Source organism: Vulpes lagopus, chromosome 18 (genome assembly GCF_018345385.1).
Source record: "Vulpes lagopus strain Blue_001 chromosome 18, ASM1834538v1, whole genome shotgun sequence".
NCBI classification, from domain to species: Eukaryota; Metazoa; Chordata; class Mammalia; order Carnivora; family Canidae; genus Vulpes; species Vulpes lagopus.
Genome location: NC_054841.1, coordinates 43168390 through 43181927, shown reverse-complemented (window position 1 = coordinate 43181927; position 13538 = coordinate 43168390). Strand labels below are relative to the sequence as shown.

The 13538-nt window shown below is 43.4% G+C and overlaps 1 protein-coding gene across 1 annotated transcript in view; it reads right to left on the bottom strand.

The window, feature by feature from the left end:
• DTD1 (D-aminoacyl-tRNA deacylase 1) overlaps positions 1 to 13538 on the bottom strand; it is a 179067-nt gene that overhangs the window by 138760 nt on the left and 26769 nt on the right. Inside the window, exon 4 of the mRNA XM_041732343.1 lies at positions 13366 to 13472. Within this exon, the coding sequence (XP_041588277.1) occupies positions 13366 to 13472 (107 nt within the window). The remainder of the gene's footprint in view (positions 1 to 13365; positions 13473 to 13538) is intronic.

The window sequence follows — 13538 nt, the reverse complement described above, 5'->3', positions numbered from 1 at the left end:
ACGGCCACCCTTTAGACAATTACTTCCCATAATTTCCAAAATCAATGAACACCAGGAAACATACTTTTCCAAAAATAAATCTTTTTTTTCCTCTGACAAGTACTGAACACTTAGATTTAGAAACTGCCTTAATGATACAAGTTAAAATGGTATATATAAATCAAATTCAACATAAACGTTTCTTGGGCTTTTTACAATTTCTTTTTATAATTAAAGTTTTTTGCATTTGGGGGAAAGCTGGCTGATAGTGAAACATGTGGCTTCATGCTGACTTGAAGAGGGGGACGTAAATCCCTGAAACTTGATTTTTTGTTGTTTGACATCATCAAACAGAGGTTCTGACTTTATGTCCAAACTGTGACCAAGGATCACATAGAACCAGGGGTGAGCATCACACCCCTTGATGTCGAAATGTCTGATCTCATCCTAGAAACTCAAAGAAACTCATGCCATGGAATCCCCTCACTATCCTGCATTGGAGGCAGGAATGGGGTCTTTCTAGTAGTGAACTATAGGTGGTTAGACTTCACAATATTTCTCATCGTTCAAATCCTGGTATAAAAGAATTCAAACGTCAATCATTTATAGAAAAGCCTTACTGTGGGAGGCAGAACAGCAGAGCAGTTAAGAGCCTCCAAAGTACATCCGGACTCTCTCCATGTCTCTCATCGACCTGTTGCAAGAGCTCCTAACTGTTCTCCCTGTCGCTCCTTCCGCAGCCTACATTACAGCCTATAGTCCAGCTCAGCCACTTCTGCAGACACACACAACAACCATCCGGCTTGCTACCCTGGCCACTAGGCCTTGCACCATTAGGCCTGAGCCACAGTTCTGCCCTCATTGTCCTACCCTCTCCCTGATAACCCTCCAAGCTCTGGCCACACTGGCGTTTCTTCCACTGATCGCTCCAGGGCTCTGCACTTGCTGATCTTTCCATCAAACACATTCTCCCTCCAAGCTTCACCTCAGCTCCCTCTCAGCTCTACCTCCTTCCCCAGCCCTCATAAGGTAATCCCCACTCCACCAGTATTCTCTATACCTCACCTCGTTTTTTATTTCTTTATATAAACATGACTAAATTATGCTTGTCTTTGAATGTGTCGCACTACAGTGCAAGCTCCATAAGGGCGCGCTGTTGGCTCAGTGCTGTACTTATACGAAAGGCCAGCACAGAGCAGGCACCTGATCAACATCTGTTACACACACAGATAGAAGGGTGGTGGGTAGGTGAGTGGATGGTCAGATAGGTAGATGGATGGATGGAAACATGGTGGATGCAGAGGTGGGTAAATGAACAAGCAAACAAACTAAGAAAAAATAAGGATGGGCCATTAATAAAAGCATCAACCACTACACAACCAGTGCCACACCATGCAATGAAGGATTCTAAGGCAGGAAGAACCCACCTGGGTGAGCCCTGAGGTAAGTATCATAAATGAAATACTATGTGAAATGGACCTTAAAAGATGGGGGTCTGGGGGGCACAGCACCAGGTGGAGACAGGAAACGAGTTCTTTTCAACTGGATGACGAGGAAGACAAGGAGAAAAAAATAACAATCAAAAACCAGTAAACAATCTGCAGGAAACTAGTCCTACAATTTAATGTGAAAAGCTTTTACCATGAACTTAATAACTAACACACCATAAAATGTAAACCCCTAACAACGTCCCGTGTGTTTTAAAAGTAAATGATTAGGGGATCCCTGGGTGGTGCAGCGGTTTAGCGCCTGCCTTTGGCCCTGGGCATGATCCTGGAGACCCGGGATCGAGTCCCACGTCGGGTTCCCAGTGCATGGAGCCTGCTTCTCCCTCTGCCTGTGTCTGCCTCTCTCTCTCTCTCTCTCTCTCTCTCTCTCTCTCTCTGTGACTATCATAAATAAATAAAAATTTAAAAAAAAAGTAAATGATTAGCCAACTGCCCACAAAGCCTCAACATTCATGCATCCCGTTATATTGCAATTCTCCTAGCCAAGGCTGGGTGATGATCACCCTGGGTTTTTATTCAAGTCCCAGAAATAAATCGACCAATGAATAAAGCATGTCTGGTCTGGTACCCCAAAAAACAAGAGAACTATGCATTGCTTTTCAAACCAAAAATCCCAAGATAGTATTCCACTGCAATCTCCCCTAGCCACTGGGCAATCCACATATTGAGTTCATCTCTCTTAAGAAACAAGCTATTCCAACACACCTGAGTGGCTCAGTTGGTTGAGCATCTGGCTTTTGATTTCAGCTCAAGTCATGATCTCAGGGTCCTGAGATTGAGCCCCATGTCAGGCTCTGTACTCGATGCAGAATCTGCTGGAGATTCTCTCTCTCCCTCTGCCCCTCTCCCCACTCACATATGCTCTCTCGCTTTCTTTCTCTCTCAAATAAATAAAGTCTTTTAAAAAATAAAAAAAGGAAACCAAGTATTCTAATTGCCTATGCCTCAATGTTGCTCTGCAGAGGGGTCCATCCTCAGTCACTAATATGTTGAGCTGTTGTGCTATCGGCTTTTCCCTGACACATCTGCAATTGTGTCAGGAAGGCACCATGCTCTGGGAATATTTTCATCACTTCAGTGTGTATGGGGGTGAGGGGTGAGAAGCTGAGGGGGTACTGATGAATAAGGACAGCTTCATATGTGACCTAAATAATCAAGCCCAGCCATCATGCTTACTGGCAACTGCAGTAACACAGGTTGTAAAGTATTCATAGACATCACAGCTGGGAGGGTGGGCAGTGGGAGCAGGGTGGTCTAGAGAAACCAATGCCTAAAGCAGATAAAAATGTCAGTATTTGGAATGCTTGGGTGGCTCAGTGGTTGAGCATCTGCCTTTGGCTCAGGTCGTGATCCCGGGGTCCTGAGATCAAGTTCCACATTGGGCTCCCCACAGGCAGCCTGCTTCTCCCTCTGCCTATGTCTCTGCCTTTGTGTGTCTCTCGTGAATAAATAAATAAAACCTTTTTTAAAAATGGCAATGTTCAATTTTCTCTGGTGCAGTAGTTCTCAAATGTCGGTGTACAAAGAACACATAAAGAACCAGTTAAACACGTAAATCTGCTACTCTTCTGCCTTTCCTCGACATGCCAGGTAATCTGGTTGAGAAAACCAGGGGTGGGGGGAAAAGTGAGAAGATTCTGCATTTTCATATGCACCCTCTGCAGCTTAAAGCCTGTGATCTCATACAGCCCTTGGAGGAACACAACTACCAGTCCCAGTTAAAATCTTGAGTCTGAAAAAAAAATAAAATAAAATAAAATAAAATAAAATAAAATCTTGAGTCTGTATAAAATATTGCTGTGCTCAAAGTATAAATCCATGGAAGGATAAACTTCACCCCCGTCCCTTGGGAATAAAAAAAAAAAAAAAAGCATCAGCTTAAGGGCGCCTGGGTGGCTCAGTCGGTTAAGTGTCCAACTCTTGATTTTAGCTCAGGTCATGATCTCAGGGTGTTAAAATGGAACCCAGGCACCCCTAGGAATTCGTGTTTTTAACACAACCACCAATAAGATTAGAAAATTAAAATAACGGGAAACCTGGGTCGATCAGCAGTTGAGCGTCTACCTTCAGCTCAGGGCATGATCCCAGTGTCCGGGATCAAGTCCCACATCAGGCTCCCTGTGGGGAGCCTGCTTCTCCCTCTCCCTGTGTCTCTGCCTCTCTCTCTCTCTCTCTCTCTTTCTCTCTGTCTCTCATGAATAAATAATTATATTTTTTTAAAAGATTAAAGTAGGGCAGCCCTGGTGGCTCAGTGGTTTAGCACCACTTTCAGCCCAGGGCGTGATCCCTGGAGACCTGGGATCGAGGCCCACGTCAGGCTTCCTGCATGGAGCCTGCTTCTCCCTCTGCCTATGTCTCTGCCTCTCTCTCTCTCTCTGTGTGTGTCTCTCATGAATAAATAAAATGTTTTTTAAAAAAAAAGATCAAAATAAAAAAGAATTTACCCAAAATACTTACACAGGAACAAATCCCCTAAACTTTAAATGCACTAACCCATTAGTGCCCTGAGAAAGTTGTTTAATCTAGTTGAAGATTACAAATGTTTTCTGTGTCAAAGGTAGAGAGGATGACTGTTTTTAATTTACCAGCCATATTTCAATAGGAGGGAACCAAACTCTTTTCAATTTTTGCAATTTCAGTAACACGTTATGGATTTAAGAAGATGAAAAAAAAAAAGAAAAGAAGGTAAGATGAAGGTCAGTTGATCAGTCAATCAATGGGCCCCCAAGCAGAGACACAGTCATATATCTCTTGGAAAGGCCTCTTTTTAATTCTACAGTGTACCAACTTAGGACAATCGTCTATATTGAAATAAATTAAAATAATACAAAAGCAATCACTTGCAGCTCCCCCAACTAGGAAGAAGCCAGCCTGTTTGAAAACATCTCCGAGCTGCCAGCCTTTCCAACCAGCCAGGTCTGCATGCCCTGGGCACAGTGCCCCCCACAGACACAGACGGGCCTCAGCTGAAACTGTGGCTGCTGGTGAGCAGAGGGCAGGGCTGAGGGACATCACCCAGCCCCCACACTCAGCCCTCTCCCCAGAGAGCTGTGCTGCTTTCCTCACTCAGGAAAGTGGGTGCTCACACCGAAAGAAAAACAAAGGTGATTTCTGCAGCCAAAGAGATCCTGCCAAGTACCAGCCCTGTCCTGTTGGGAAGCCTTCCCCATGTGGGAGGCAAAGTCCCAGGACTCAGGATCACCAGGACTCAGGATCATCAGCACTCCCACCACGATACCATGACAACAATGAACAACAGCAACAACAAAACCTCTAATGAAGATGCTCTTGGTATGCTTCTGCTTCTGTTTTAGTAACACTTCAGTATAAACAAAATAGAACTCTCAACATTTGTTTGATAAATCAACGTGACAAAATAAACTAATGCCTGGAATAAAGGATAGGACTGGGGTACTATTTTGGCAACCAGACTTGGAGTCACACTCTTGTGGCAAGTCAACAACGCGAGCCTGGCTTAGGTCATGCAAAAACCGAGATGAAACCAACAGAGATAGGGAACTCGCATCTAAATTCGAGCCTTAAAAAAAAAATAGAAAAGGAAAGACCTACTGTACATAAATATACTTCTATGAAAAAAATGCAAACTTATGGGAATCAACATAATTCCTCCTTATAATGAGAATAATTCTCATCAGAGTTGAACCTCAAACTGGAACATGCAGGAATGAAGAGCCCACCTCCCGGCACCCGTGACGGGGTGCCACCTATATCCTTCGTCTGTCCTCTGTTTCACCTTCTGGATTCCAGAGCATGTATTACTAAAAAGGCTACCCTGTCTCTGGAAGTACAAATAAATAAAACCAAACTGAGCTCTTTTCCCCACCCACCTGTCTACCCTATGTATTTCTTTCTGATCCTGCAGAAGCCGTAAATGTCTCAATCCAGGCATTCTAAGGTTTCCAGGTACCAGAATGGATCCTTGCTGGTAAGACAATTCTGGGGAGAAAGTTATAGGTGAAGTGATGGTAATACTCAGATAAGCATAAAATTAAAAGCTCTGGCACCATTTTTCACTGGTCAACTTACCCCAGCGATGTGTCAATAAACAAGGGGGCTAATTCAAAGATGTGTATTTGAAAGCTCATTTTTTCAGCTCCTTCTAGCCTTTCCATTAACTGAGAGTTTCAATCACACTAAATAAATGAGAATATAAATAATTAACGGCAACACTATGAACTACGTGGGCTCCAGGCCTGAGGGAAGAGCCCCTCATTACAAAATGCACCTCCCCACCTCCTCACACACACATGCAACTCCCTCTATGTGAGCCCCAGGCTAACACCCCCTACTTAAGGGGAAGGATATTTAAATTAAAACAAGAGCAGGAACAAATTCCTATCATCAGGAATGGCTAAGTAGGGTATTGAAATCTCCCAATATCTAGCCACCCACAAATGAACTCATGCACTAGAAATCTTGTCTAGGTAATCATCAGCATGTTCTTCCCAGAATCGTGTTCCTTCGGCAAGAATGCAACAGGGAAAAGACAGTTTCTGTCTGGTAGTGCTGGTACTGCTTCCATGCCCTGTTCCCTTTGGAAATACATCTTTCAGAGCAAGCACATCATGCTCTTGTTCTGACTTCTATTGAGAAGTGTGTCAGAACACATCATGGGACCCACATGGCAGCCTATAAATGCATGGGGCATGCTACTGATGCAGCCACAGGAGAGCATGCAGAGGCTGCAGGGCCAGTTCCAAAAACAAGCAGAGATCTACTAAAGATAGGCAAACCACCCCGATGTTTCTATCAGCAATGTCCACAATAGCCAAACTGTGGAAGGAGCCTCGGTGTCCATCGAAAGATGAATGGATAAAGAAGCTGTGGTTTATGTATACAATGGAATATTACTCAGCAATTAGAAACGACAAATACCCACCATTTGCTTCAACGTGGATGGAACTCGAGGGTATTATGCTGAGTGAAATAAGTCAATCGGAGAAGGACAAACAGTGTATGTTCTCATTCATTTGGGGAATATGAATAATAGTGAAAGGGAATATAAAGGAAGGGAAAAGAAATGTTGGGAAATATCAGGAAGGGAGACAGAACATAAAGACTCCTAACTCGGGGAAACGAACTAGGGGTGGTGGGAGGGGAGGAGGGCGGGTGTTGGAGGGGAATGGGTGACGGGCACTGAGGTGGACACTTAATGGGATGAGCACTGGGTGTTTTTCTGTATGTTGGTAAATTGAACACCAATAAAAATTAATTTAAAAAAAAAAAAAAAAAAAAAAAAGATAGGCAAACCACTAGTCACCTTTACCAGCCCAGACTTCACTAGCAGTAAATAGGGGCATGACCCATAAGCAGAACTCTGGGATTTGTAAAAATAAGAATGTACCCCTAACTGCAGTGCAAGTTTGGAAACAACAATCGAGAATGCCTCCTTCCCTCCACATCCTTAAAGGTCAGTGAAAACCTCCAATCCCCTGGGAGGCTTGACCACATCAGCGGGGGCATCAGCCTTCTTGGAACCCAGGACATTCACAGACAGCACAGCTCACCAGCCCATGACACACAAGTCCAAAACAAACTACACACCCCAGCCTCCCTCCTGGGACAGGGCAGTGAATAAGACTAAGGTAGCTTGAGTTTTAGGAGTGGGGAGAACAGATGAAGAACAAGAAATAAGCAGATAATAATTGACGGCCAAGTGCTATGAAATTCATCATCAGAGTAGGGGGGCAGAGTAGCTGGAAGGGGCTTACTCAGGACTGACAGTGGTAAGAGGATCCCTTCTGAGTAGGAAACAAAGACACTGAGACAAAAGCCAGAGGTAGGAAGGAGCTCAGTCTGTTCTCAGAATAGAGACGAAGTGAGAGCAGGTAAAGTGTAGGGACAGAGGAACAAAGGACTGCGGAGCAGGGCAGACAGAGCCACAGAAGCGTGGGCATCAGGCACTTAGGCATGACAAAAGGGAACTTAGATTATAATCTAAGTGCATCTGGAAGGCACTGAAGGGTCTTAAGGAGGAACAGGACACCATGGTCTTGTGACACGTCCTAAGCTGTCGGATACTACTCTTTACCTGTCTTACTGCTATTAACTTTCCAGGTTTATGCTGCCTCAGATCTACCCCTGGGAGCAAGGACTGGGTTGTAGCACTTCTTTCTCTTCCTCAGGTGCCCAGTACAGTACCATGTACTAAAAAAACACTTGATTCATAAATACACACACATACACACACACAGCACATTTGTTCAGATGGTTTAAAGAATCTATATTTTAAAACTTGCCAAAGTAACCATTTCTCTACAATGTATGTAGTTTTCACTATTAGTTGGGTTATATTGAGAAAAGAAAACAAAAGCTCAATTGACAGAAAGGCCTGCTTATCTATCAGTGAGAAGAATTTGGCTGCTGTCTTCCTACCAATATAAAAGCAAGCAAGTTAGCTATTTGCCCAAAGAGGAACCCCCTTCCTTCTGAGAATGGAAAAGCAGAGACAGATCACAGGCAAAGGCTGGCCCCCACCATCGCCAGGGCCCTCCATGCCTACTTGTCGCCACCTACTGGAGAGCAAGAGGACACAGATCTGTACACTGTTGCAATGTCTGAGACTCCAGCGCCAGTTAACTAGTAAAAAAATTAAACTCATACAGTGCAAATCATGGATTTGAACAGAGAGCTCCTAAAAGAAAGACTCAGAAATAACTGAAATAAAAGACTCTTTGGGGACCCCTAGCTGGCTCAGTCAGTGGAACATATAACTCTTGATCTCGGGGTTGTGAGCTCAAGCCCCACACTGGGTATAGAGATTACTTAAAAGTACAAATTTAAAAAAATAAAATAAAATAAGACTTTCTTACTCCGATAAGTTAGCATGTCTCATTAGATGTTTAAAAAAATTATGCTCGCATGTCTTTATGTTATAAAGAAAAGAGGTACTAATTGAAATAAGATTGAGGCTCTAGGGACACCTGGGTGGCTCAGTGGCTGAGCATCTGCCTTTGGCTCAGGTCGTGATCCCAGAGTCCTGGGATTGAGGCCCACATGGGGCTTCCTGCAGGGAGCCTGCTTCCCCTCTGCCTAGGTCTCTGCCTCTCTCTATGTGTCTCTCATGAATAAATAAAATCTTTAAAAAAATAGATTGAGGATCCTAAAGATACACTGTATTATTATTCTATCACTTCTTAGAAAGAGATTTGGAATGAAAACAAAAACTTGACTAAAATTTTTTCCCAAATATAGTTAAAGCAGAATAATAAATCAGAACCACAAAACAACAATCAAATCAAACCAGAGAGAAGAGCCAGAGGCAAAAGGGAAATGAGGAGAGAAAGGTGTCCCAGAAAACAAGACTCCAGACCCCATCCAGGGGCAGGCGGGCAACAGCGGCAGATGCTGCTCAGTCAGCAGATCAGCAGGGCCTGCCAGCCCTGAAATCAGGCAGCATGGAGCTCAGGGGCCGCAGCAGGTGCCTCTGCAGGTTACAGCACACCGAGCAGGCAGCAAGAGGAAATGGAGGTGTTTCTCAACTGGAAATGCTGGGGAATAGTTAAAAGCCACAGGAATTAAACAGATGACTGAGAGAGACAGACTGACTTGACAAGAGGACAAAGGGTTTAACAGAGGCTGCAAGAAGGCAGAAGCAGAGGCTGGGGAGGGCACCACAGCCCAGGCTAGTTTGGATCCACCAGATGCAGGCTCATGGGGCCTTGCACATAGAAGGGCTCACCATTGGCTTAAAGTTCTGTGTTATCATCCTGAAATTCCTTATTACACTTTTTCAAAAAGGGGCCCCTTGTTTTCATTTTGCACTGGGCCCCACAAATTATAGAGCCAGTCTTGGCCCAGGGAAGACACTGGCCTCAGCACAGGAAGGGCAGCTCTGCTACCTACATAGTTAGAGGGAGGTGGAGAAGAGGGAGGAGGTGGAGGGAGGGTCAATGCCATCTGATGGCTTCTTTGTGAAGCAGAAAGACGCATCTGTTATGAGCAAACAAGAGAGCAGATGAGGGGGAAAAGTTAATATTATGGATAATAATATAATTATTATTAATAATACAATAACATCCATAATAATATATGGATATATGGAAATTTTGGTCGACTTCATCTTTACAAAGGGATTGAGGTTAATATCACCTATAATAAGACAGATCAGTCTCATGTACTTCCTTATGATACACTGAGAAAGTCACCTCACTTTTGTGCTATTTGCTATTCCTGTCAAATGCATAACCTCAATGTAATCAGAGAGCCCAAACTGAGGAATCTTCAACAAAAGAGCATACCAGTACTTGTGAAAATTGTCAAGGTCATGAAAAATGAGGAAAGACTGAGGAGCAGTCACAGATTAAAGAGACATAACAATTATTATATGTGGGATTACCCTGAAATAGAAAAAGGACATTAGAAAAAAAATAGTAAAATTTGAATAAAGTTTGTAGTATAGTTAATGATGCAAGAAACAAAAGCAAAACAAAATTAAATCTCCTTACTATTTACAGCCCCCTGACAAGTCCCTGAAACAGGCAGAATGACATTCCTTTAGGAAGTCGACTGCCTCAATGTTAATACTTTGCTAAGGGCAACAGGCAATCTTAGTTTAACATCATCTCAATACCCCAGGATCATGTAAGTCTTCCTTAACATATAAAAATTCCTTTGGAAATTTCCTTTATCTCTACCCCCAAGATCTATGTTAGCAATCATCTTCCAAGCATATGGCCCACTGATAAACATCTGAAGGGTCTCATGACTAGGGTTTTACTAGTTAGTAATGACCTTTTCCTAACAATAGCTCCTAACCCCTTCAGGGTCCTGGAAGCCTTGCTTCCAAAATTCGTTTAGAGACTTACGCTCGCTCTCGCTAACCCCCTCCCAACTTGAAAGTATATAATCAATTGTTCCTCACAACTGCAGGGCAGCTCTTTCCGCCCACGGATCTTGTCTTGGTGCTCTAATAAAACCACCTTTTTGCACCAAAGTTGTCTCAAGAATTCTTTCTTGGCCATCAGCTCCGAACCCCAACATTCCATCCATCAATTAACAGCATTGTATCAGTATTCATCTCGGTGTTTTATCAGTGTACTAGGATTGTAAAGGCAGTAAATTAGTGGGAGCTGGGTAAAGCGTACAAGGGAACTGTGGACTCTAACTTTTCTTTCTTCAAGTCTCCAATATTTCAAAATAAAAAGTTTAAACTTCCACGTGGATTTTTCAATCATGATTTTCTTTAATGTAACCAGTAACTCCAGGAACTTCAATTATCACCTTTGAAGTCCAGCACTAGTACTACTATGTCAGACATGTCCCTGTTTCTCTAACAACCCAGAGATTCAGAAACCAGAAAGAAAGGTTATGTTCCCCTTAAAAATTATAACTTGGAACTATGGCAGGGGGAACAGTTAAACAAACAAACAAAAATCACCCACGCTGCTTATTTTTGTAGTTTCAGTAAATTGAATAAAAATTTAAAAAATAAAAATAAACCACAGGCCCCAATGCAAAGGAACCACAGACATTCTCCAAAAAAGGCTAGGAGGTGGCAAACATTCAGAGACTATTAGATTTCTCTTCAAAAACAATGTCAACGGGCGCCTGGGTGGCTCATTAAGCGTCTGCCTTCAGCTCAGCTCATGATCTCAGGGTCCTGGGATGGAGTCCCATGTCAGACTCCCTGTGCAGTGGGAAGTCTGCTTCTCCCTCTCCCTCTACGTTTCCCCATGCCCATGCCCATGCTCATACTCATGCTCTGTCTCTCTCTCTCTCTCTCTCTCTCTCTCTAATACATAAAATCTTTTAAAAACACACACACAATAACATCAGCAACCTTAGATTTTAGGAAATCATTTTTTGCCTCCTGATTTTGAAAACTGGGTTTGCATCTTGGTTCTGCCTCTCTCGGCAGCTCTGTGACCTTAAGTAACTGCTTAAGTTTGGTACCTCCATTCCCACATCACCCTATGATAAAGATTAAATTACTTACTACATTTAAAAAAACAACCACCACACCTTACAGCAGTATCGGCATATAGGAAATTGTACTGGGAGAGGCAGGAATGAAAGTAGGATGATGCCAGATTTGGGCCCGCCTGAAAAGGTAAATGGTAGTCCCATGAATTTAGGAAAAAAGAAAACAAAAGGAATGTGCCAGAGGTGAGATGGCAGGAGTTTCGTTTCAGCTTTCTGCATTGGAGAGAACCATCAACTGCAAGCTCTGAACTAACCTAAACCAGTCTGTTTTTGCATAACTGGTAGATTCCTCTCGTTGATAACAATAAGGACCCAAAGTGGATGAGAGTTGGCTATCCTCCTCTAGACTGGTATCAGGTTATACTGATGGCAAGTCTTAGGCCAATTTCAGCCATACAGGCAGATCTTCACATAGGAGATAAGAATTTATTTATTTATTTTTGTATATTTTTTTATTGGAGTTTGATTTGCCAACATATAGCATAACACCCAGTGTTCATCCCATCAAGTGCCCCCCTCAGTGCCTGTCACCCAGTCACTCCATCCCCCCGCCCACCACCCTTACCACCACCCCTTGTTCGTTTCCCAGAGTTAGGAGTCTCTCAGGTTCTGTCACCCTCACTGATATTTCCCACTCATTTTCTCTCCTTTCATCTTTATTCCCTTTCACTATTTTTTATATTCCCCGAATGAAAGGGAGATAAGAATTTATAAGCAAGCGGGCACAAAATAATTCACAGAAACTGTTTGTAAGGCTGATAGAGCCTTAATACTCTGTCCCACTAGCTGTCACACTGATGTCTTTACAAAAGGTTCCCCAGTAGCAGATGCATGAAGCAACCAGAGTCCTCGGTCCCCGTGGCTGGACAGGGGACTATTCAGATAATCAGGCATTATCCATAAAGATTCAGACTGTGGGCTCCGCTATCTTCTCCTACTCTATTCTTGGTGTTGTTTTGTTTTTTTAAGATTTTATGTATTTATTCATGAGAGACAGAGAGAGAGAAAGAGAGGCAGAGACACAGGCAGAGGGAGAAGCAGGCTCCATGCAGGGAGCCCTACGTGAGACTCAATCCTGGATCCCAGGATCATGTCCCAAGCCGAAGGCAGATGCTCAACCACTGAGCCACTCAGGCGTCCCTCTTACTCTATTCTTGTGAAAAGAATATCTCAGGAGTATTTTATTCAATAAATATCAATGAAAGAAACATTATGACTTTGAACAGGTCATACACACTTGGTATTTATATAATACTTCTCCTGCCTGCTGCATCATTCCACTTCACAGCATCCTAGGAATGGAGGGAAGGAGGTGGAGAAGGAAGAACAGAAATATCCCTTTGGTTCTCACTCCTCTGCTTGCTCCCATGTGTCTTGAAGGCTATTAAGTGGGCACATTAATTAATGCCTCAAGTGTTAAGCATCTATAAGAACCATACAAGTTACAAGGACTATCACAGATACCTTTCTCTCTTTTAATTAAAATTTTCCTCAAAGCTTAGAGAGATCCAGGATCTCTCTACAGCAAATCCAGGTCAGACAGTGCTTTAGAAAAATAAGGATTTACAAAGAACTTCAGGTAGCACACGTACCCACACCTGGGACAAAACCCACCCCAGGTAACCATTCTCAACTGGTTAAGACGCCAGGCCAGGGCTCAGTGGAGTTGTGCCGCTACTCTGCTGCCACCCAGCGGCGTGTGTGCACCAAGGCACCTCGCAGCAGGGAAAGAGGCAAGGGAGAAGCACTGCCCAGCCAACCACTGCACCAACGGGATGAAGTGTAAACAGATGCATTCTTCGAAATCGATGTATTAAAATAGATGTTAAGTTACCACAATGTAGTCTTATCTCCACCTCAAACTAATAACTGCTCCAGGGACTCAATCAAAGCCAAAAGCCAGAATACAGACCCCAAGAAAGTCCAGGCTTACCTGCTTTGGGTCAGAGGTAGCAGCGCCAGGAGCTGGGGACTCCAATTCTATGGTCACAGGTCCATCATTCTGAATGTGGACTTGCATGTAGGTACCAAACTTGCCATCTGAAAGAGCAATGCAAACAATTATGAGAGATGGAGGTCTCATCTAAGGCCAAGGTTACTCTGTCT